This window comes from Cynocephalus volans, chromosome 13, assembly GCF_027409185.1.
Source record: "Cynocephalus volans isolate mCynVol1 chromosome 13, mCynVol1.pri, whole genome shotgun sequence".
Lineage (NCBI taxonomy): Eukaryota > Metazoa > Chordata > Mammalia > Dermoptera > Cynocephalidae > Cynocephalus > Cynocephalus volans.
Window position 1 is genome coordinate 102,479,858 of NC_084472.1, and position 26,552 is coordinate 102,506,409.

General features: G+C 35.6%; 1 protein-coding gene across 1 annotated transcript in view; it reads right to left on the bottom strand.

Annotated features, from left to right (window-relative positions):
* GTF2E2 (general transcription factor IIE subunit 2) overlaps window positions 1–26,552 on the bottom strand; it is a 62,154-nt gene that overhangs the window by 11,914 nt on the left and 23,688 nt on the right. Inside the window, exons 4-6 of the mRNA XM_063077273.1 lie at window positions 18,931–19,038; window positions 17,096–17,278; window positions 11,453–11,546 (exon numbers count right to left, since the gene is read on the bottom strand). Coding sequence (XP_062933343.1) covers window positions 11,453–11,546; window positions 17,096–17,278; window positions 18,931–19,038 — 385 coding nt within the window. The remainder of the gene's footprint in view (window positions 1–11,452; window positions 11,547–17,095; window positions 17,279–18,930; window positions 19,039–26,552) is intronic.

A 26,552-nucleotide genomic window follows, 5' to 3' on the forward strand; every position in this document is an offset into this window, starting at 1 on the left:
TATCCTTTGATTAGTGTTTGTGTGGTATATAATTTTACATTTTACTTTTAACCCGTCTTTATATTTAAAGTGAGTTTCTTATACACAACATATACTAGTCTTGCTTTTGTATCCAACCTGAAAACCTGCCTTAATTATTGCTTAGAACTACATTTAACATAATTATTAATATGCCTGGAATAAAATCCATCATCTTGCTCACTGTTTCTATTTTTTTCCTTCTGTTTCTGTGCCCATTTAGAATACTGAAAATATTTTTACAATTCCATTTTATCTTTACTATTGGCTTATTATTTATGCTTCCTTTAAAAAACATTTTTAGTGGTTGTCCTAGGATTTATAACATACATTTGAAAGTAAATGGCCAGTAAAAGGATCTGAACCCTTGATCTGGGTGTTATAACACCGCACTTTAACCAATAGCATACTGATTTAATTAACCAGAGCTTAGCCTCAAGTAAATTATACCATTTCACATGTAGTATAAAGACATTATAGCAGTATACTTCCAATCATTCATCCCTTCTGACATTTGAGTTCTTTGTTGTTATAATTTTTTTTAACTTTTATTGAATCATAATTGATTATACATATTTTGGAGGTTCAACATTGAGATGCTGATCAAATCAATATTACTAGCATATATATTGTTACAAATCAGTTATTCTTTATGCCCCTTGTCCACTCTCTCCCCATCCCTCTCCCTTCCACTCCCCCCTCTGATAACCCTAAATTTCTTCTGTCCTTTTGAAAGAGTAATGGTTACTCTGTTGATTTGTTGCCCAGATGATCTGTCCAATGCCGAGAGGTGTGTTCAGGTCCCCCAATATTATCGTAGAGCAGATGCTTCTTCTGTCACTCTGGAACAGGCTTTGTGGAGAGAGACATCCTCTTCTTTTCTATGGTCTCTGCTAGTGACTCTCCTTGTGTCAATGCACTCCAGTGGCTGATGGACCATCTGCGTGGTGGTTGTGGCAGCTAGCTGCTTTCACAGCAGGTGTGGTTATTGTGGTGGCTGTGGGTGGGCCACCCACATGGAGGTGATGTTTTTGGCATGCTCCTTGGCGCTGGTGGTGTGCCTGGTTGTGGGAGGGGGGTCCGGTCCCTGGCTCCATACCACAGGTCCCCAGGCGGGCCTGAGGTGCTGGTTGTGTGCCTGGGCCAGAACTAATTTTCTGTCCTTTGCTTACTTCTAAAATGCAGAAACTTCCTGTGAGGACCAGTATTGAGCTCTGTGATTTAGCTAAATTGCTGCTTTGCTGCTGCTTCCCAAGGGAAGGCTTTTTGTGCAGCTCAGGTTTTAATGGTTGACTTTATAGGTACTTCTGGCTCTCCAGAGACCCCATGCACCTGGGTTGTACAGAAACTCTGATCTGAGCTTGAGTCTCTTCATCAAACTGCACCCCATGCAATTCTATATTCCTGACCAGTCTCCTCTGAGTGGTCCTATGCTGACTGGGGAGCAGATCAGCTGTCCATGCTGTGCCCCAGTGTTCCCCCAGTGGGCCCGTCTCCCCCACCACCCATGCCGCAAACACTTCCCATGGGACAGGCCACGTACTGGTCCCTTGCAATGACTCAGCAGCCTCTGAGTGGTTCCTTTTTTTCAGCTGCTGTGTCTCCTCCCTCCTATGTGGGTCCATGGGAACCCTATTAGTGCTCTTGCTAGCCTGGGGGCCACTAAGGCCCTCCCTCTTCTCTTCTGCCACCTCCAAGCAACTTCATACAAAGGGCACAGCTGCGGCTTTTGCTAGCTCCTGCTCCACGCGCTCAGCAGCTAAAGCCTTAAAGTGGACATGGCACAAAATGCTATTGTTATAAACTTTATATTTACATATGCTCTACATACAAAATACACTGCTAATACTTTTGCTTTATAGTCACCTTCCAGAGCAATTAACAATAAAAACAAAAAAATTTTAATAAGAAAAATATGAGTTCTATACCTACCTTCATTTATTCTATCTCCAGCATTCCTCACTTATTTGTATAGAACCAAATGTCCAGTATTACATCCCTTTTGCCTGAACAACTTCCATTAATATTCCTGGTAGAGCAGGTCCTGATGGCAATGAGTTCTCTCAGTTTCTGTCTCTCTGACAGTGTTTCTCCTTCATTTTTGAAAGATTATTTTTGCTGGGTTAAAAAGTTTTTCCATTTTGGCCCTTTAAAAATATCACTGCATTACCTTTTGGTTTGCATAAGTTCTAATGAAAAGTCTGCTTTAATTCTTTGTTCCTCTGAAATGAGTATTTTTCCTCTGCTACCTTCAATATTCTCTCTTCAATTTCAGTTTTCAGCAGTTTAAATATCATATATCTATTTCTTTTTTCTGCCATTTGTTTGGTTTGGGGGATTACCATATTTCCTGTTCTCTGAGCTTCTAGAATCTTTAGTTTGGTGCCTATCATTAATTTTGGAAAATTCTTGGTCATTATTCCTTCAAGTATTTCTTCTGCCTCGTTCTTTCTCTTCTTTCAAGACTTCAGTTTCACATTCAGACCATGTGACATTGCCCCACAGCTTATGGATGCTGTGTACTGTTTTTTTTTTTTCTCCCCACATGCTTTTCTCTTTGTATTTCGGTTTGGATAATTTGCATTGGCCTATCTTCAAGTTCACAGAAGTGGCTACGCTAAGTTTATGCACAAGCTTGTTGAAGGCATCCTTCATCTCTGTTACTGTGCTTTTCATTTCTAGGATATTCATCTGATTTTCTTATAGTGTTGAAATATCCTACCTGATCATGCATGTTGTCTACCTTTTCTACTAAGGCAGACCTTACATATTAATCAGTTATTTTAAATTCCATGTCTGATCATTCCAATATCTGTGTCTTAAGAATTTGATTCTATTAATGCCCTGTCTCAATACAGTGTTGTTTTCACTTGCTTCTTTTTATGCCTTGGAAGATTTTTTTCAAAGCAGGATATCCTGTATAAGAGAGTTGAGACTGCAGTAAACAGTTTTTCGCCGGGAGATGGGCACGCCCTTCCTTTGCCAGACCTTTAGTGTGTGGAAGTTGAGTCCATCTTCTGTCAGGACATGAGCTTGTTTTGCAATTTGCTGCTGCTATGGTTACCCATAGTGTACTCGGAACTCCTCTAGCCATACCTTCTGTTTAGGGTAGAGCTGGTCCGGCAGACTGTCAGTTTTAGGTCTTCCTGTTATGCTGCCCCTCAGATGGTCTGCTCCATGCCCCTTCCTGCAACTCTCACAGAGCTCCACTGCTGCCTACGATTCCACAGTTGCTAGCCTCGCCTGGGGGGGTGGGAATTCTCTGGCATTCTGATTAAGCCTCACTCTTAGGCAAGCCTTGGTGTCCTTGGTGTCCAGAGTGTGGCCTTCTCACTGTTCCTGCCTTTCCTCCTCTCCTAAAGTTCTGTGCCCAGATAATATTCCTGCCCTTCCCCAAGGGTAAAAGATTTTCTTGTGGTTCCCTCCCACAGTGCTGTTTAAGGCGTTTGTCTCATAGGAGAGAGCAGGGGAGAAGGACTCAGACAGGGCTTCATGTCTTCCCTGAAGTGTCTATTGTTTTATTTTCTGTCGGGAGGTGAGTTCGGGATCCAAACCCGTGATCTTGGGGTTACAAGGCTGTGCTCTAACCAACTGAGCTAATTGGCCAGCCCCCTGAAGTGTCCATGTTCCCCTTCTCCAGCCCTGTCCAATGAGGGACACTTTCTCAGCACCCCCACTCTAGCCTCAAATTTTTTTTTGGGGGGGGGGGGTAAGCACCCAGTGAAGTGTGTATGGAGAAGAGCCTGTGAGTGGGTGCCAGTTCCCCTGTGTCTGTGGCCCACCAGAAGACCAACGTTCTCCTGCTAGTCCACACTAAGTCTTTAGCTGTCATTAAAATTTTTAACTGAATTCTTCTGAGTGGTGTTCATTTTGTCTGTCCAGGTAAATAAGTGTTCATGTTTCATCTTTTCTTGGGGGTGCCTATCTTTGCTTAGTTGGCAGTGGTGCAAAGAGAAATAACCTGTTTTTCTTTAATTTTATAAAATCAGGGTAAGAAAATAAAATTAAAAACAAAATAATCTTCATATTCTATGAGGCTGACAAAGTCAACTAAAAACTGCTCTCCTACCTTCAATATTTTCTCTTTGTTTTCAGTTTTCAGCAGTTTAAATATAACATACCCAGTTGTTTTTGGGAGATCATCCTACCTCGTGTTCTCTGAGCTATCCAGGTGAGGATATGAAGAAATGGATACCTCATATATTGCTGTGAAGGTTATAAATTGGTCCAAACTTTTATAACAGACATTTGGTAAGATGTTGAAAAACTTAAAATTATGTTTATCTTTTGATCCAGCAATTCAACTTCAAGAAAATGTGCACATACATGTATGTGCAAGGATTGAGCATTATTTATAACAGCATAGAGAGAGAAAAAAAAATGAACATTCCATCTGTGGAGAGTCAGAAAAATTGTTTTAAAGTATATCCATAGAACGGAATACCAGATAGTCATTAAAAAAAATAATGACCTAAGACAACATCAGAGCCCCAGGGCAAGGACTCAAAAGTGGGAGCTACGAGGAGTCCTGAACACTAAGGATAAAGGTTAAATTGTTTAAGCATGTTGTTGGAAAGAACAAGTTACCAGCAATGGTGGCAAAGTCAAATTGTCACAGGGATTACCATCAGGAACACCAAAAACCATTATATAACTGCAAAAGATCAGTGCAAATGTGGCCCAGACTGCTAAATGGGCTCTATTTCTTTGCCGTCTGTTTAACCAAACACAAAACTATAAAACCATTGAGTCAATGACTCAAGATAAGTAAAATAAATTTTAAAAAATTTAAATAAGGTAAGTAAATAAGTTACCAGAGATAAGTAGGATTAAAACATCTAGTATTTTGGATACTGTCCTGTATTTCCGAAACTACTAACAATCGCTAACATTACTGAGTTCTTACTACCTGCCAGGTTCTGGTTCCAAGCTCTAAGCACTTTTACTTACATTAACTCATTTAATCCTCATCAAGACAATGAGGTAAAGATATTATTATTTCCATTTTACAGACAGGGAATCACAGACAGAGAGAGGTTAAGTATCTTGCCTGAGCTAGTTAAGATGCAGAGCTAAAATAAAAAGTATAGTTCGGCTCCTCAGACTATCCTCTCAACCTCTGCATTTATACTGCCTCTAAATGAATAAGAACCCGATTTAAGGAAATAAATGCCTCCAACTACTCTGAGTTCACTTCTCCCCCCAAAAATTACTATACAATAAACACTCTTCCTACTTGCACTACACCTCACTTAAGGACATGTGCTTCCATAGAACCAAGGGTGAATCTTGTGTGCGTGCCTGAAGGCTTGCTCACTCAAGATTTCCTCTCTATGGCTAAGACTGCCACCTAGTGGGTTAAAAAAAACACACTCAATACAATGAAAACAAAGCATTCTAAAGTATGAAAGCGAAAAGAGAGACAAAGACAAATGTTAAAATATGTGTCAATTTTCAGTGGGTCTTCCCTGGAAACATACAATCTTCACATCGTTAACAAAACCTCAGGTTTTTTAAATCAGTGATTTATGTAATACTGACCCTTTCAACTAAAAGAACGGTATCTTACCCTTGAGGATCCTGTACATGACTGTTCACTCCAGTGTCTCTACAGCATGTATGAACATCAAAAATACAACACGCAATATGCTGTACAACACGTGTTCCCATGTCATCCTCCCCCCTCAGCCTGTAAGCTCAAGGACAGAAACCTTACTCACTTTGATATCCTTTCTAACACTGAGTGTGCTAAATGACAAAATCCATGAAAAGGAGCTTGAAGACGAAGTACCTCTATTAAGTTTTGTATATTTTATGAATGTAAACTGTACCTTTAGTCCAGTTCTCAACCAGGACAACTTTGCCCCCCAGGGGACATTTGGTTATATCTGAAGACAATTTTGGTTGCCACACTGTGGAGAAGCTGTGCTACCGGCATCTAAAGAATCCAGGGATGGATGCTGGTAACACCGTACAATGCATAGAACAACCCTACACACCAAAAAAATTATTTAGCCCCAAATGTCAATATCACCAAGACTGAAAACCCTGCTTACTCCCCAGCATCTTTCCTAGAAAGTGTACAGATTAATGAAAAATACCAGATTACAATAATAAACTGAGCCTACAACTCAATTCTGTTTTACATATATAAACAAAGTACTTTTTGTGTTTTAATATATACTTGATTTTTCTAGGAATATAGAATGTATATATATTGTATGTAGAACATAGAATAATTGACCTTTTTAAATCACAGAAAAACTGCACTTTGTTTTTTTCAGAACTTTAGCAAGAATTCTTTACCACTTGGAGAAAACACCGTTACGGTATATAAATGCCAATACATCACACATGTATTAGCAAATTTGAAACCATCATATTCATGGTGACTCTACATACAAAAGTAAACAGCTGTTTCATTTATACAAGGGTACTTCAAAAAGTTACTAGAAAAATGGAATTAAAAGAATATGAATCTTTCCATCAACTTTTTGAAGATGGCTCATATTCCATTTATTCTAGTATAACTGTGCTTGAGCACTTACAAATATCGAAATAAATTTTTAAAATATAAATCCATTACTTTGTATTTCTCCTTTATGTTACTCTCAGAGTATTACACTGACTTTTTAAGAAATTGTGTGTATGGATAGGCTACATTACCTATGAATTTAATTTCACAAGAGCAAAGATGTCACAAAATACTTATTATAAAAAGGGTTCACTGAACTGGATGAAACAATTAAAAACCACTAATCTGGGGGAAAAAATGAAAGTCTTTCCTACGATCTTTGCCGTTGCTATTCCCCCTACCTGAACCCACTGCTACGATCACACATATGTGGGCACTGCTCTGACATTCTGCAAGGCTGGCTCAGTCTCATTCTTCAGGTTTTAGCTCACCTCATTTTTTTCACAAAGGTCATCTCTGAACTCTTATCCCCCCCCCACCATTATTATACTAGCATAGCATATAGCTGATTTATTTCCTTCTTACATTTTATACAATTGCAATATTTTTTAATTTTGTAAATTGTCTATTTCCCCCTTTAGAATGTAAGCTCTGCAAAGGCTGAGATTAGTCCATCTTATTCACTACTGTATCCCCTACATTTAGCAAAACGACTGGGACACATAGTTGGAGATCAATAAATATTTGTTGAATAAATGGGCTCATGAATAAACATTTATAGAGTGTAACAAAAAATCCAGAAAGTGTCAACAAGGGAATAAAAAGACAGTGGAGAATAACAGAACAAAAGGAAATAATACAATTTCCAAATAAATGATGGGAAGAATACTCCACGTAATACAGTGAATATAAAATGACACTCAGAACTGATTCATAAAGTTAAAGCCAACCACATGCCACCTGTATGCAAACGAAATACCTAAAACAAAAGAATACAAGTAGAAAGTAAAAGATGGGCAAAAATATATCAGGCAGATAAAAAAATAGCAAGGGTTATGATAGTAATATGATATAAAGCTGGACTTCAAGTAAAATAACATTAAATACAACCAAACGGACATTTTATGATGATTATGGATACAATCTTTAAATAAACTATAATTGCCAAGAACATTTATAAACTAAAATCTCTGCATGAAAATACATAATGCAGTAACTACAGGAAGTACGGTTGTCTCTCCCTATCCATGGGATCTATACCTGTGGATTCAGCCAATCATGGATGGAAAACATTTGGAAAAAAACTGCATCCGTACTGAACATGCGTAGATTGTTTTTTGGGGTCATTATTTCCTAAACAATACAGTAAAACAACCATATACATAGCATTTACATAGTATTGGGCATTATAAGTAATCTATAGATGATTGCAAGGGGATATGTATAGGTTATATGCAAATACTATGCCATTTTATATCAGGGACTTGAGCATCCACAGATTTTGGTATCCACAGGAGGTCCTGGAACCAATCTACCCTGCATACTGAGGAACAACTATTCTGAGAAAAATCAACAAAAATATAAAAGTTGTGGGAAATTTTAACGTCTGCTCAGTCACTGCTCAGATCAAGTAGTCAAAAAATTAGTATGTAGAGGGTAATAGATTATATTTTCTGTTAAAACAAAAACACGACAAACAACAAAAGTAAAACCAATAGTTAGCTTAATAAAGAAATAAGGAAGACCCTGTACTAGCCACCTGCCAAAAAAAAAAAAAGAAGAAAGCCCAAATACAATAAAAAGGGAAAATAACAAATACAGAGAAAATTAAGCAAGTTCTAGTGCCATACTCTGCAAAACTTTATGCTATTAAACCTGAAAATTTTAAATAATTTGGTAGGAAAACACAAATTATCAAAATTGACTTACAGATAGAAAACTTAAAGAAGGACCAAGGAGACATTAAGAATGTTGTCAAAAAAAGCAACAAGCCAGTTAACATTCATGGGTGTATGATTTCAAGTCTTCAAGGAATCTAAAAATCTCATAAGAAAGGAGGGGGAAGAAGAAAGGAAGAAAAACTGTACTTTTTTATGAATCCAGCATAATACCCATAACCAAAACCTGACAAAGCACGCAAAAAAAGAAAACTGACCATACTGAGGCAAAAATCCTAAATACATTCATATAATCTAGAAATACATAAAGCCAAAGAAAGGTTACTCTAGAAGTATAAGATTCAATATTAAGACTAGATTAAATAAGTCAACAATAAAGATCTTAAAAGGTGTAAAAATATTTTATCAATTTATCTCCCCAATATCTTCCTGATTTAAATGGCTGTTTCATTAACATAAAAAATACTCACACTCATCCAATGTGTAACATATGTAAGGATATTTGCTGCAGCACTTTTAAATATTTAAAAATCCATTCATACAATGGAATACTAAAACAGCCACACATCATAATAGAATATCTGTAAAGCAGAGAAAGTAAACTAGAAAAATAAACATCAAACTATTTACAGAAGTTGTTCCTGGATATATGAGATTTTACTAACAAGCATATGTGATTACTTTTAAAATCTGGGGGTAAAAAGTAAACATTCTCATTTGTCTCTGTCAGCCAAGTAATAAGGAAATGAGGAAGAGTTTAGGCCAACAAAGACCAAATAAAATAGCAAATGAAAGTAGTGGTAACATTAATGAGCACAAGTATAGGTACAAAAGATACATGAACAGGTAGAAGCTGAGCAAAGTTAAAATAATGGTATCCACAGAAAGTGCACACAAGGGACAGAAAACAGTAATAGCTTGGTGTGAGGGTTACAAGAATACCTGGCTGCCCACTACTAAATGCATAGTGTACTCTTAAACATCTCCAATGAAATACTAGAAATACTATCAAGAAATCCTAGGGTTTCATGCCACACTCTTGCAGAGCTGCTGCAATCTCTTTCCTATCAATCACTTGCCTCAAGTTAAGTTAAACATCTGCTTACAAAAGATATGCTACACTATGCTGCCATCTGCAGAACACACTTAATACTAAACATTTCCACTGAGAACATTTAAATATGTTACCTGTTGAAGGCATGAAGGTAAATGATGGAGAAACTAAACTAGTGGTATAATTATATTGGGAGAAGAGAGATAGGAGTTGGAACAGAGAGATGATAAGAATAAGTTATTAGACAATGTTTAAAGTTGAAAGAAAAATCAAGAAACAATAGCATAAACATATTATTTAGCAGCATGGAAAAAAATTACCATAAGAATCCAAAATCAAACTAATTAAGTAGATGCCACAAAAGAAAGGGACTGGAACTACAGAAAGGAAAAGTACATCCACTTTTTATTGCAAGATCTTGCTTACTATTTGAACATGTGATAACTTGTGATAAGTTTTTTAAGTACTACAATTTTTTTTCCCCAAAATGGGTTAATTATATCTAAGAATAAAAGAATCAGTTATTGTGGGGGAGTTGTTTTTTGGTTATTTGAGATCAGAAGGATCTTCAGTGTTTTTAAAAGCAAGAAATTAATTTGACAACTATAAAAGTTAACATAGGCTGGCTGGTTAGCTCAGCTGGTTAGAGTGCAGTGTTATAACAGTACTGCCTGGCCACCAAAACAAAAGTTAACATAAAAACGAAATTCCAAATAAAGAAACCCTAAAAGCAATACGAAAATTGCTAAGCAGTACCATAAATTTTGTTTACTAGACATCTTTCACTACCATGTACAGTAGTTCACTACTTGCTTGTTTTAAAAAAGTTTACCTTATTTATTAGAAACAGTAACACTGAAGAACTGAAATATTCTGCAAATTTTTATTTAATTAACAGACATTTATTGAAAGCCAACTACTTATGAGGTATTCAATCAGGACTTTCACAAAAACAGAACATTCTATTTCCTAAAACAAATCATGGTATCTAAGTAGCTTCAAGCTGACTATAGCCCTACCTACTAGCACCACAAACCTGAACACCTATAGCCAGATAACATAGAAAAACTAGTTTAAGGTTTGTGCAAGTTACAAAATCATAAGGAAGACATTTATTGGCTACTAAAGGATAAGACTTAAAAAATGCATTTGTTACACAAAATTACACATTCAACAGAATCTCTTTTATTTAATGCCATAAAGTAGAGCCAACATGACTTACTAGGCAGGCCACAGCAACAGCCTCACTATTTGGAGTCTAATATTACTGTTTTACTCTATGTACTTCTATGTTGTTAGAATATCTTACTGTCACTTTGTATTATTTTGATATTTTATAATTAAATTGATGTTCAAAATTCTTTTCTTGCCATTTGTAGTACAAATTTATAGTAATACAAATTTATAGTAAATACAAATTCATAATAAAATACCACAACATTGATTTAAATGGGAATTTCTACTTGAATAAGCAAAGAAATTTCTCATCACCAAACACTTATTTAATTAATATTTTACAAGACAAATACTGACCAAATATTTAAAACTCAAAGCCAAAATATAGGTATCCACATTTAGTAGAGATTGAACATGTAGCATCCAACTCTACAACTGCCATTATCTCCTTCCTTACCCAGTTTGATAATTGAAAGATTCATAAAAGAACACCAGTCATCAACAAACATTTGTTCTTTTTCCCATTCTGCCTCAAGCTTTCATATCAAGATATTTCATATCAAGATTTTACATTTGTAAAATTATAGAGACAAAGAAATAAACCCCTGTTTGGTACAGCTGAGCTACAAACATAAGAAATCATGAACTGCTATACTGTCATTACAAGTAAAATTAACCTAAAATCTTTCAAATCACATATTTCAAAGTGCATTCTACAAAACAGTACATTAGACACAGGGACCATTAGCTCTGTTCTTAGAGATGATAATGCTAAACAAGCAGTATTTTAAAATTTAAATTATAATTGTACTATAAAAATTGTAGATTTTATCACCCTAAAATTGTAATATATTTACAAACTAAAGAAAGTATCTATACAGAAAGGCTTACCTTCATCCACAGAAAATTGACAGCTCTTATCATTGAAGAAAAGTATTTTCTTCTTATCAGGACGACTTACAAATAGTATCTGGTCCCCTAAAGCCTTAAAGATAAAGAAAGATTTTTCAGTTAACTCCAAATTACTTCATAACAAAATTTTTTTTTGCACAACAAAGGATTCCCATTTCATTTCTTTTAACCCTCAGTGTACCATTAGAATCCACTGGACCCAAGTTTAGTTTTTGAGTTTCTATCTTAGGCAGTTCTGACCATTTTTAAGGATTGGTATTTCAAGACTTTTATTCTTAGAGGTCTTCCAAAGAATAAAAAGAAAATTTGTTGAATACAGAATAAAATTCAATCTTTGCTGCAATTACTATTTGGATCCACTGGACCCTTTTACTAACCTAAGACACACTATGGAATCAGCTTAGTGTTCTTATTTTTCCTTTACCTTGAAATATTTTGGTACTTGGTCATCATTATCCATAAATTATTTCCAATTATGGTGGCTGGTTAACTCAGTTGGTTAGAGCACAAGGTCAAGGTGTTATAACACCAAGGTCAAGGGTTCAGGGATCCCTATTCTGGCCAGCACCAAAAATAGAAATAAAAGTAAATGAAAATTTTTGAAAGTGCTAAAATAAAAAGAAAATGGAAGAACGATTAAATCACCTGGAAGTGTAAGTAATGAAGAGATAAATAGCCCTCCTTCAGTTTTCTTATTATATTGCTCAAATACTGATTGCATCACCTTTCAAAAAAATATAAACTGCAGTAGTCTTTGTTATATTTAGCTTACACTGAGTACACCTGATAATTCAGAATTTTATATTTCCTACACTTCAGAGCAAAGACAAGAAAATTAACAAAGGACATTTCACTATTAGATGAATCAAAAGATGAATGCAAAAGACAGATAGCAGCACTCTACACTGATACTGGTGAAATTCACCTCAGAATTAAAGCTTCAAACTATGACTCTTTAGATGACAGTACCACAGATGAATAATCTCAAGCTTAAGAATCCATGAGTTGAACAAGACACTTCTAAGGACAAAAAGGAAATATGGTGTTCTCATCCAGTCAGTTATTCAACAGGAAAGACTTCGTCACACTATATTTTGCGATAAGAATCTTTACCATCTACCTCGCTTTGTTAAAAGAGATGTGATAGTATTCTTTTTGATATGTGTTTGCCAAAACATACTTTTTAAAAGAGGTTTGCTATGTTAAATTCTTATTAAAATTTCTAATAAAGCTGTTTTTCACCATTCCTTAATTACTATTTATATAAATTAATAATAAAATGACTTAATATTTTTAAAATAATAAAATAGATTCCACTGGACCCAGGTGGTAAATGGTGATGACTATATATGTAAAGCAAATGAAAAGAACTCTGAAGACATTGCTGAAAGAAATTAAGGAAGACACAGAGGTTGGCCAGTTAGCCCAGTTGGTTAGAGCATGGTGCTGATAACACCAAGGTCTGGGATTTGAGCTCTGTACAGCCAGCAAGCAAAAAACAACAACAAAGAAATTAAAGAAGACACACACAAAAAAAATCCTGAAAAACTGAATATGTTAAATTTTTTAAAAAGAAAAAAATTAAAGACAAATAAATAGAAAGACTTCCATGCTTACAGATTGAAAGACAATATTGTTAAGATGTCAATACTGCCCAAAGCAATCTACAGATTCAACACAACCCCTGTCAAAATCCCAGTGGCACTTTTTGCAGAAATAGAGAAATCCACTCAAAAATTCATATGGAATCTCAAGGGACCCCCAAATAGCCAAAACAATCCTGAAAAGGAACAAAGTTGGAGATCTCACAATTCCTGATTTTGAAACATATTACAAAAGCTACAGTAATCAGAACATGGTAGTATCAGCTTAAAGACAGAAATATAGACCAATGGAACAGAACAGAGCCCAGAAATACCTTGGCATATGTGGTGAAACGATCTTCAGCAGGTGCCAAGACCACTCAGTGGGGAAAGTGCAGTTTCTTCAACAAATCGTGCTGAAAAAACTAGATAACCACATGCCAAAGAATGAAGTTGGACCCTTCTTACACCATATACAAAAATGAACACTAAATAGATTAAAGGCCTAAATGTTAAGACCCAAAACTATAAAACTCCTAGAAGAAAACATAGGGGAAAAAAATCTCATGACATTAGATCTGGCAATGATTTGGACATGACACCAAAGGCACAGGCAACAAAATAAAAAATAAACAAATGGGACCACATCGAACTCAAAAACTTTGGTGCATCAAAGGATACAATTAACATAGTGAAAAGGCAATCTACAGAATGGGAGAAAATATTTGCAAATCATATATCTAAAGGACTAGTATCCAGAATATATAAAGAACTCCCACCATTCAACAACAAAAAAACACTAATAACCCAATTCAAAAATGGGCAAAGGACTTGAATAGACATTTCTCCAAAGATGACGTACAATGGTCAGCAAGCACGTGAAGATGCTCAACATCACTAATCACTAGAGAAATGCAAATCAAAACCACAATGACCTATCACCTCACACTCACTAGGATGGCGAGAGTCAAAAATAAAAACAGAAAATAACAAGTGTTGGCAAGGATGTGGAGAAACTGAAACCTTTGTGCACTGTTAGTGGTATGCTAAAATAATGCAAATGCTATAGAAAACAGTATGGAAGTTCCTCAAAAAATTAAAAATAGAATTACCATATGATAAATTCAGCAATCCTACTTCTGGGACTCAAAGAGTTAGCCGCACACTCATGTTCATAGCAGCATTACTCACAATAGCCAAGAGATAAAAGCAGCCCAATGTCCACTGACAAATGAATGGATAAACAAAATGTGGTATATACATGCAATGGAATATTATTCAGCTTTAAAAAGGAAGGAAATCCTGTCACATGCTACAACATATGGATGAACCTAGAGGACATTACACTAAATGAAATAAAAAATAAAAATAAAAAAGTCACAAAAAGACAAATACTGGATGATTCCACTTATATTAGGTATCTGAAGTAATCAAACTCAAGTAGAATCATGGCTGCCAGAGACTGGGGGCAGGAGGAAAGAGGAGTAGTTTAATGGGTACAGAGTTTCAGTTTTGCAAAACGTAAAAGTTCTGGGGAACTTTTCCACTACAATGTGAATATACTCAACACTATTAAACTATACCCTTAAAAATGGTTAATATGTTAAATTTTATGCTATGTGTTTTTTACAAGTTAAATTTTTTTTTTTAATTTTAAATAACACTTAAGAGTAGCTAATTCAATACATTGCCTTAAAATTAATGTATCACATCACAAATGCAGACTGGCCTAATCGGACTACACTGGCAGTTAATTTAATTGTTAGAAAACCCCCAAATAACAATTACTGAGGGATGAGTAACCTGGAACATTCACTGGTTTTCTTCATTCTCTTATTTTCTTGCTTTTGCACAATGCTTTTTGTTCCTTGCTAGAACTATATTATCTATTTCTTCAAAGCACTGTATGATCAACAAAATGACAGTAAGTTATCTTCCATCCCAACCAAGAACTGAAGAGGACGCAATGCAGAAGGAATTTAGCTTAGCTATGACAAAGAACTCCTTCAGAAATTACTTAGGATAAAACACATTTATACATTAGTAAAAAGAGAATTAAATTCTGGGTTTCAAAGAAATTAGAAATTAATCCTCTCTGAAAATGACAACAGACTGCACTTTTCATGATCCTTCCAACTCTAACCCTAACTAAAAGAACAGAGCCAGTAAAGATAGGGTGTCAAAATGACTTTACATCACAATATTATTTAAAATAGACTAAACAATTATCAGATTACAGCACTGTTCTACTTAAGAATGTAATGAAAAGCCTAATGTGTAGTAACAATACTGGCCCCTATCAAAATGGGAAAAAAGAGCAGAGCAGGAAACATACCTAGCACTCCTAACTGTTAATTAAGCTAGGATTCAGAATGCTTACCTTTCAACACACTATAAAGAGCACAATTCATCAACTTTGTTGACATGTCATTATTTGCAATATTTGTTCAGGTTGTTTAAGTTTAGGCATGTTAAATTAAAAATCTTGGGAGGGTTCTGCTTCTGGTAATGGAGAAGTAGCTCCTAAAGGACCAACCCTCCCACAGAAAACACTATAAAACCTGGACAAGACATTTAAAAATCATTAAAGGAACTGAAGAGCTACCAAAAACAGGCAGAAAGTGGAAGAGAGGTGTATACTTGGAAGAAGGAAAGAGCACTGAGGGAAGGCCACCATCAGTGGCCTGTGCAGATAAAAGCGAGAAAGAAATCCTCAGTGTTTCTGGATTGAAAAACCAGAAAATTGATACGGGGTAACCACAGTAGCTGGAAAGTGAAAAAGGGAAACTGGGAAAAAAGAAATTCAGAGGAGTATAAATTCTGTCCAAATCTCTGGCTGCCCTGAACAATGCATGAGCTGAAAAGACTCCAAGCAAAAGAGCTAAGGCTCAAGAACAGAACAGATATGTTAAATGCTACTCACTGTAGGAAAGCCAAAGTTTAGAGTTTGAGTCTGGCCAAGATATTGCCCACTCAACAAAACAAAACAAACAAAAACACTCTTTGGAGGAATACAACAGAACTGTGAGTCTTTACACATATGATTCACAATGTCCAAGACCCAACAGAAATATATGAGATATATGAAGAAACAGGAAAACATAACCTATACTCAAGAGAAAGAAACAAACAGTGCAGACCAGCCCCTAGATGACTCAGCTGTTGGAATTAGAAGAAAAAGATTTTAAAGCAGCTGTAAGAAATTATTCTCAAGAGTATAATGGAAAATGCACTTACAATGAATGGAAAAAATAAACAAACAGAAAATCACTCAGCAAAGGAACAGAAACCATAAAAAGTCTGGAACTGAAAAATACAATCTCTAAAATAAAAAATTCAATTGGACTTACAACAAATTGAAAATGAAAAGTAAGGGAACTTGACAATAGATTAACAGAACAAAAAAAAAATTGGAAAAAAAAAAAAAAAAAACAGAGCCTCAGGTACAATCCCAAATGGTCTAACACGTATGTAATTCAATTACCAAGAAGCAGAGGAGAGAAAGGGGCAGGTTTTACTCCACAAGTAGCAAGAAGAATGAACCTGCTCGCAAGTTAGCATCAACCATTAGCAATTATAAAGAATGGAAACAAGCAGCTTTTCCAAGAGAGTTTCAAATTTAAACTGGAAATGTACTCTGTACCAGTATGACTTTTGTTGATAACCCCTTTACGACTTCAAAACAGCCAGGTTATTAACCAATGCTTTTGCATTTAATACCTCTAGTTCTTCAGGTAATCAATGTCTACTATAATAGTGTTGAAGCAGCTCTTGTTTACAAATACAACTTATAAAAGAAACACTAATGCCTTTTAAGAAAACTTTCCAGAAATATTCTGAAGACTCAAGCTTTAAGAAAAGAAATCTGACAAAGTTACACAAAGGCAGCAACCCTCTTTTCTGCTCAGTGGCACAAGACAAATTTCATATCTTCAAGTAGCTTTCTACATCCCCATGTATGTATGATGGAGGTTTTAAAAATTACTTAAATTTTATTAAGTAAAATTATGTTAAGACATAGAAAGAAAAGAGAAGTTACCTTGACAGCTTTCTGGGAATTGGGCAGTCCTTCTTCTATGTCTTCTAAAAGAATTCCTCCTAATCCTCGCTGGTCATGCTTATCTAAGAGCCTAAGCAGGGCCTTCTTATCTTTCAAGTTGTACTTGGGCTTGAAGGCGTACTTCCCATCTATTACTTCAATTTTGGGATTGTTGACTAACGCCTGTAACAGTGACACGATTTGGATATATTAGCAAAAGGAAATCTCATATATACATTCTTAAATTCCACTAATTATTAAAAAAGAAAAAACACTACCCAATATAGTAAACTAAAAGTATCTTGTGAATACGAACTAGTAGATTTAAAATACTGAACACCCAGTATCCTAGGACGGTAGGTAAAGATCAGCATGATGCTCACTTTTTATAAAAGAAATTATGTATTATTTACATAAATTCTTTGGAAAGAAATAAGCCATTTTATCATAACTGCTTTGAAGAAAGCTTTATTTTGGAAGACAAAATGGGTAAGAACCAATAAAACACCAATTAATAGGCAAAGTGAACTGGTACTGCCCATCCCACCCCCAAAGTATAGTTTATTGCACACTGGCATAACAACATGAGAGGCACTGCCCTGGGATGAACACTGAACAGTCTTTTCCACCTGATATCAACAGGCACTAGCAGATGTGGAAAGCACTGAAAAGGACCAGACTAGTGCATACAAGAACGTTACCTATAATGACAGCTTGAGAATGAAAATGAGTAGGAATGCAGGAACTACTGAATATAAAACTATGTTCCTAGACAGTTCTGTTTACAGCTAATATCAGAAGGAAAGCTCTTCAAGAAAGAGCAACCCTATTTATTTTCTTCTGCAGTTGCCAGCCTGTCCCTGAAAGGAGAAAGAGAAGAAACACAGAAAGAAGAAAGGAGGGAGAATAGAATAGCAATATGAGGATAAAAATAAACTTTAATGTTGGCAGTCCATGAAATTCCAAGATTAGGTAAATCAGCAAATTTAAATGTGGATTACCATTATTTGTATATCACTAATACGACCTACAATGATACTGATTAACTGGTTCGTTTTATATTATAAAAATCAAAAACTGTATTTTGCTTGGTAAAATAAATTAATTGAATTGTGTTTTAGGAATTTTACATTTGGTCTTTAAAATCTATCACTGGTCCTAGAAATTAGTTTTCTTAGTTGTCATTTCATATGTAAACTCAAAAAAGACAAAAATCTGAATTTTAAAAATGTTATTCATAAAAATAAGAAAAAGGAAAAATAAAATAAAAATGAAAAGATTTTTTAAATGCTATTCATTTCCAAATTAGCATTGTCACTGACTGTGCTGGGATTTCTTCAAACAGTGTGTGTTCATACACAATGTTCATGACTATTTTTCCAAGTAACTTTCTAGAGGCAGTAATTTCTATTTCTTAGTAGTAATAGTGCAACAAAATATCTTGCTATCCCTACAGTAGCTCATGTTTTAAATTTCCTAAAACACATATAAAAACAAGACACTTTGCAAATATATAAATTATAAAGTGATAAACATCAATTTCTCTATAAAAACTTAAGTGGAATTGGTGTATTGACTTCTTTACAACTTTTACACTAGAGTCTTAACTTGAACATTTAAAAATAAGTAGAAACACAAAACTATGTAAAAAAACACCAAATCAAACAATCTTATAAATGTATATGTTTAAAAAACAAAAACAAAGATCCTACACCAGTTCTTTTAAGAAAAAGTAAAAAGCAGTATCGGATTTCAGCATATTAAAAACACTCTAGTTATAGAAAGTATCTCTGGAAATCAACTAATCTTTTACAATATTTTAAGCCTATTCTTACCTCAGTCATTAGCCATTGTTTTTGCTTGAGTCCAATATCCAAATGCTGTGTTTCATCCAAAATTTCTTCTAAAGTTAGAGGATGTGTATCACCTCGCTGATGCCGTGTCTATCGAGGGAAAAAAATCATCATTAGAAGACAGTTTTAAAATGCTAGGTGCATTAAATCACAGCTACACACAAATAAATCTCTTCAAGAATATTGAACATGTAATATGGAAGCAGCACAACTAGAGTGCTGAAGAACACAGACTACAAAATCAGACAGAACTCGGTTCAAACTCATGGCTCTATAAAACCAAATGATAAAACTGAGAAAAAATATTTGCAACTCATATCATGAAGAGCTAATCTTCCTAATATTTCAAGAGCTCCAAAAGTCTAACAGGATAATGACCCAAAGACAGGAACACACAGATAACAGAAAAAGAAATGCAAGTGATCTTAACATATGAAAAGATACTCAACTTCCACCAATATATTTCTCACCTATTAGACTGGCAAAACTCCCAGTGTCTGACAACTCTATTAGAGAAGCTATAAGGAAACAGTCTTTTCACAAACTGCTGGTAAGAGTGCAAATTGGTACAACCCTTAGGGAAGGCAATCTGATGATACGAATGCCTTTAAACCCTTTGACCCAGCAGTCCTATTTCTAGGAATTTATCCCACAGATATACCAGCACAACACAGAAAAGTGACTTAAGGTCACTGCAGTATTGTTTATAAAAGGAAAATATGAGAAACAATCCAAGTGGCCATCAAGAGGACTAATTAAATAAACTGCAGTAATGCTACTATACAGATGTTCAAAAAGAAAATGTAGATGTTCTCTATGTGCTAATTTGAAAAGAGGTCCAGGACAAGTTATGAAGTTAAAAAACACATTTAGACACCAAACGCTGGAGAGGATGTGGAGGAACAGGAGCTCTCATTCACCGCTGGTGGGAATGCAAAACAGTATGGCCACTTTGGAAGACAGTTTAGTGTTTTCTTACAGTACTAAACACACTCTTAACCATTCAATCAATCTAGCAATCACAATCCTTGGCATTTACCCAAAAAAGCTGAAAATGTATGTGCATATAAAAACCTGCAAAAGGATGTTTATAGCAGCTTTAGCCATAATTGCCTAAACTTGGAAGCAACCAAGATGTCCTTCAGTAGATGAATGGATACATAAACTGTGGTGCACCCAGACAGTGGGATATTATCCAATGCTAAAAAGAAATGAGCTATCCAGCCATGAAAAGACATGGAGGAACCATGAATGCATATTACTAAGTGAAAGAAGCCAATCTGAAAAGGATACATACTATATGGTTACAACTGTATGACATTCTGGAAAAAGCAAAATTATGGAGACAGTAAAAAGTTTAATGCTTGCCAAGGGTTAGAAGGAAGGAGGGATGAATAGGCAGAGCACATAGGATTTTTAGGGCAGTGAAACTAATCAGTATGATGCCATAATGGTGGATACTTACACGTTCATCAAAACCCACAGAATGTATAATACTGAGAGTGAACTGTAATGTAAACTATGAACATTGAGTGATAATGTGAGTAGGTTGATTAATTCTAACAAATGTAATACTTTGGTGTGGGATGTTGATAGTAGGAGAACCAGTAGGGGGAAGAGAAGGGGCCATATGGGAATTCTGTACTTTCCAATCAGTTTTGCCATGAACCTAAAACTGCTCTAAGAAATAAAGTCCATTTTTAAAACAAGTAAATGCAAAAGAAAAAAGTACATATGTTGAAAAATACATACAGTATGAAGCATTTTACATAGGAAAGGTCAGGCATAATAATAATAAATATATATATATAAATATATTTGTACTTTGTTCCTGCACAAAGAACCACTGGAAAAGTCATAAGAAACTAATAAAAGAGGTTGGTTACCTCTGGAAAGCAGGACGGGGAGAAAACATGTAGGATTAGAGGTGAGAACAAGACCCTTCATTTATAGCTTCTTATGTCATTTTACCTTTTATACTAAGAGATATATTACTTTTCAAAGCAAAAATAACTCTTCAAGAGAAAAAAAATCTAGACTCCACCACGTTGAGCAGGTTACTGAAACTCTCTGTAAAACTAGAATAGGCCCTGTAAAAGTAGAATAATCACTTCTCAAAACTAGAATGTTTGGAAAGATAGACATAAAGCCTAACATCACACACAAAAACCATTTATTGAGCAGCTGCTGTTAATTCGTTCACTTACTCATTCAGATATTTAGTGGTAACTCCTACAAGCTGAGAGTACTGCAATGAGACATACGATGCCATGAAAACAACTACTGCTTTTCCAAGAGCTCCCAACAGAGGGGAAAGCTAAACAAACATACATCTATGAAAGTCAGGTATACACTTATCTGTCAGAAAGACAACTCAGTCAGAAGAAATGAAAAAGAAAGCTAGATATGGGCAGACCTATAAGATAAAGAAAAAGGAAGGGCGGCAGTTGTAGTACAGCACAGTGGTCTCCAAAGTACCCCATACAGGGGTACACAAATCAGTCAATTTGTATGATTCTTGAGAAGCTTTATTAAAATTTTAATCTAAAATTTCCATTTAAAAATTATGTTTTACTAATATTTAATATGTGCATTGACACCAGTGCTTCATGTCAGGTGATCCACATTTCAGATGGTGACATACATGTAGGATTCTTGAGGGAAGACTGGGAATCTCACGTGACAAAGGGATGACAGACATGGCCTCACTCACTCCTCACTTTCAGCATTCTGTAACATATTGCAATTTACCTGCTATCAGATAAATTGTGGTGAATTTTATTTTTTGAAAAAGACTTTAGTACCAGCCAGCCACCCCCAACCAAAAAAAAAAGGCCTTTAAAATATACAACTGCACAGTGCTTCCATAAAGCTGTAAGGAATGATCATTTAAAGCTGAATTACAAGTTTATTTTTACAAAATGGCAAATGTTTCAAATCTGCTAGATATTATGGCAGCTATTTGCAGTTTGCTAACAATTATTTTAAAGATAATTATAATAAACAATCTGTTCCTTCGAAATAAAACCAGCATTTTAACGATGTGTGAAAGTAACAAAATAACTGCTTTTTGAAAGAAATTTGTGCAGTGAAAAGAGCATTTTGAAAAAAAATGTTTTAGAAATATTTCCATCATTATGTGATTTCCAAGTTTAAAAACTATACGGATAAAAACTCATATCTGCATCTTAAAAATTTTAGAAACAATTTTCTAATCTTTATTTCTAAAAAATCTTCCAAACAAAGCCCTTCTGTAAGTTTAAAACATAAGCAAATAAATGAATACAACTCAAAAATAAAACATCACTAACCCTGTCTTTATTATTCTTGTTTTCAAATTTAAAATAAATGGAGGGGCTATCTGGTTAGCTCAGTTGCTTAGAGCACAGTGTTATAACACCAAGGTCAAGGATCTGGATACCCTTACCAGCCGGAAAGGGTATCCTCTACCTCCTGCCAAAATAAATAAACAAATTTAATTAATTTAAAATAAATGGGATTTTTGGAATCAGAACAAGCTCAAAGACAGAAATAGTAATCAATTTATGAAAGCCTAACCACTATCACTGAGCTATGTAAACAGAAAAGCCAAAAACAGCTATCAAATCGCCAAGGGAAAAGCTATTATAACAAAACGAGAAAGAAAAAACTGCTTGGAGGGTTTCATGCCACGGCCACTTTAAGGCTGGAACTGCTGAGGAAACGGAGCAAGAGTCAGCAGAAGCCACAGCTGTGCCCTTCTGATGGAGTTGCTTGGAGGTGGGAGGGGAGAAGGGGGCCTTGGTGGCCCCCAGGACAGCAAGACCACTAATAGGGTTCCCATGGACCCATGCAGGAACGAGGACCTGGAACAACTGAAAAAAGAAGCCATTTAGAGGCCGGTGAGTCATCACAAGAGATCGGAGCATGGCCTGTCCATGGGAAGTGTTTGGATCATGAGTGGTGGAGGAGACAGGCCCACCAGGAGAACACTGAGACACAGTAAGGACAGCTAATCCACCCTCCAATCAGCACAGGACCACTCAACGGAGACTGGTCAGGAATACAGAATTGCATGGGATACAGTTTGATGAAAAGACTCAAGCCCAAATCAGAGTTTCTACACAACCCAGATGCACTGGGTCTCTAGAGAGCTGGAAGTACCTATAAGGTCAACCATTAAACCCTGACCTGCACAGAAAGCCTTCCCTAGGGAAACAGCAGCAAAGCAGCAATTTAGCTCAACCACAGAACTCAAGTACTGGTTCCCACAGGAAGTTCCCCCATTTTAGAAGTAAGCAAATGACAAAAAATTAGTTCTGGCCCAGGCACACCACCAGTACCTTGGGCCCACCAGGGGACCTAAGGCTGGAGCCAGGGACCTGACCCCCACCCACCCACCCACAACCAGGCACACTGCCAGCACCAAGGAGCATGCCAAAAATATCACCTCCATTTGGGTGGCCCACCACAGCCACCACCGTAACCGTGGCTGCCATGAAAGTGGCTAGATGTCTCAACCACCAACACGCAGATGGTCCACCAATCACTGGAGTGCATTGAAACAAGGAGAGTCACTAGCAGAGAAAAGAAGAGGATGTCTCTCTCCACAAAATCCATTCCAGAATGACTAAAGAAGAATCGGCTCTATGGTAATACCAGGGGACCCGAACACACCTCTCAGCACTGGACAGATCATCTAGGCAACAAATCAACAGAGTAACCATTACTATTTCAGAGGGAAAAGAAATCTAGGGTTATCAGTGGTGGGAGGAGGGAGGGAAGGGGGATAGGGAGAAGTTGGACAAGGGGCATAAAGAATAAGTACAATTTGTAACAATATATACACTAGTAATACTGATTTGATCAACATGTCAACATTGAATCCCAAAAATATGCATAATCAACAATGATTCAATAAAAAATAAAATAAAATACATATATTTATATATTTATATACATACATAAAAATGTGTGTGTGTGTGTGGGTGTGGGTGTGTGTGTGTGTGTGTGTGTGTGTGTGTGTGTGTATATATATATATATCTCCTAATGTCACAAGGCATTGCTTTCTTCTGAGAGGTACTAGCATCAAAAACCCTTAGAAATGAAATGAAAAATGTCTAGAATAATGCCACAAAAATGACTCGCTTTATTAAATAAAGACCAGTGCAGTTTGAGCACATAAATCTCCGCTACGTACAGAAATCCAGTGGCTTAGCAGAGGTGGTATCCTTGACAGAACAGTAAGCTGAAAGGTGAATTACAGAAGTACTTTCAAGAAGATAGTAGGCCATACTTTACTGAGTGCTTTGAAGATGAAGAATGACTGCGGAAGCTAGTTTTCTTAGCAGATTTTTTTTTTTTTTTTAAATAATATGAACCAGTTGAACAAGTCTAGAAAAAAATGCTCTAACTCCAAGTGATTTCAAAGGAAATTTTTTGATTTCAAAGGAAAACTGAATCTTTGAAAAAAATCATGTGGCAAAGGAAATCTTGTAATGCTGTTTGGTCTTGGGAAAAAAAAAAAAAAGTGAGGAAGGATATCAGCAAGTCTTGAGCATTATTGAAAACCACCTGGAAGAACTAAAAAGAAAACACTAAAATTTACTCTGCCTATACTACTGACTTGCACTAGGGTTAATATCCTTTTGGGGGAGAAGAAACCACCACCACCACCACAACAATAAAAAAGAGTAGGCTAATAAATTGGGCAGATTGAATACAAAAAATATATCATTCTCTAATCAAAAGAACACTGATAATTATTATTAACTCATCATATCTATATAACTCACTGATTATGTTAGCGCATGGGAGCTGGAGCTGTAATTTTTTGCAAGGGTTCCTCCAGGGTAAGAAGATTGAGAAAGGCTGCTCCATTGGACTAAGGAACTTTGCCTCTACCATTAATTTGCTACAAGCTATTACCATATATAGGTATTCAATTTTATCAGAAACTTTTTCTGTATCTACTGAGATGATCAAATGATTTTTCCTCTTTATTCTCTTAATATGACTTATACTAATGAATTTTCAAATATTAACCACTCTTACATTCCTAGAGTAAACTCTTTGTCACAAAGTATTATCCTTATATATGGGCAGATTCAATTTGTCCATCTCTTTTTAATGATTCTTATACCTGTATTTATGAGAGATACTGGCACATAATTTACATACTTTGTTTAAAACTGTAAATAAATCCAGGTTCTTCACCTACTATTGTTATTCGTTTGCTTGTAAGGGAACTCCTTAATTGCTCAATATGTACTACTATTGACCACACTGTGCCCCTGTGAGCCAGTCATTTAATTTCTATGAACTCTGGTGTCTCTAATTCAAAAATAATTACCAGAATTAATTCAGACAGAATCTAGGCCAGAAATTCTCAAACTTTAGCGTGCATCACAATCACCTGAAGAGCTTTTTAAAACACAGACTGTTGAGTTACACTCACAGTGTTTCAAATTTAATAGCTCTAGGAAGGGACCCACTGGCATTTCTGACAAGTTCCCAAATGATGCTGATGCTGTTGCTGTTAGAGAATGAAAACAGTGAGCAACACTGAGCAAGACTAAAGCAAACTAATCAAACGTTTGAACGTGATGTATTCTATAACTGAGATACACCCACATAAAGGGATAATGGTGAAATCAACAGGAAAACCATTCTATCAAAAAACAAAGTACACCCTTGATTCATTATTTGAGAACTAAAGTAGTGTCTTATATGAAGAAAGGGACATCCTTCATATGGGAATTTTCGAGATAATTTGGTATGCTATTAAGACTTACTCCTTTAAGCAATAAAATTTGTTTTATATCAACCATTTCTATAAAAAGCCTTCTAAAATGGATCATAAACTTCCTCTATCTTCCAAAACAGGTCCACTGCACATAATTTAATCTTTTCTGACGTCTCAGTTACTGTTAACAGTAATTTATAACATAAATTACTGCACTATGGTGTAACAATAACCACCTCAGGAGCTCATGAGATGTGTTGGGCAGTTTGTCCCTGGGCCAAATATTCTCAGTACAGTATTATGATTTTGAAGTTCTTGGGTCTGACTTTAATGCTTTTACCTGCTTAGCACTTTTTTTACAGTTGTCACTTTTTGCTACATATCTCTGTAACTATCTCAAACAGTTCCTGATGGCTCCCCTTGAACTTTTTCCATATAATTTCTAAATCTCATTGAGCAATTAAAGAGTTCCCTATAAGTAAATGAATAAACTATGAGGAACATTTTTGTTAGCTTTTTTTTTGTTTCTAAGTTCTTGGTTTTATCAAATCCTCAAAAAGGGTACACAAGGGACAGTTGAAGACTCTCCAAGGATCAGTTTACAGATCACCTTCCATATGTACTTTTCCCACTCAAAATTGGCCCTCCTCTCTTTAACCAAAAAAAAAAAAAAAAAGTACAACTTCCCACCCCGACTCAGAATTTATGATGCACTGCCTGAAGGTAGAGTAAACTCCAGGGACCAAAACAAAAGGACAAGTAAAAAAAATACTGTTTGGGGGAATCCTTCATAAATGATAATTGATGTGCTATAAACTATCCACTACAGGACTTCTTGTCTTTTCCAGTCTTATATATTTTTCTAAAAGTTAAAAATAG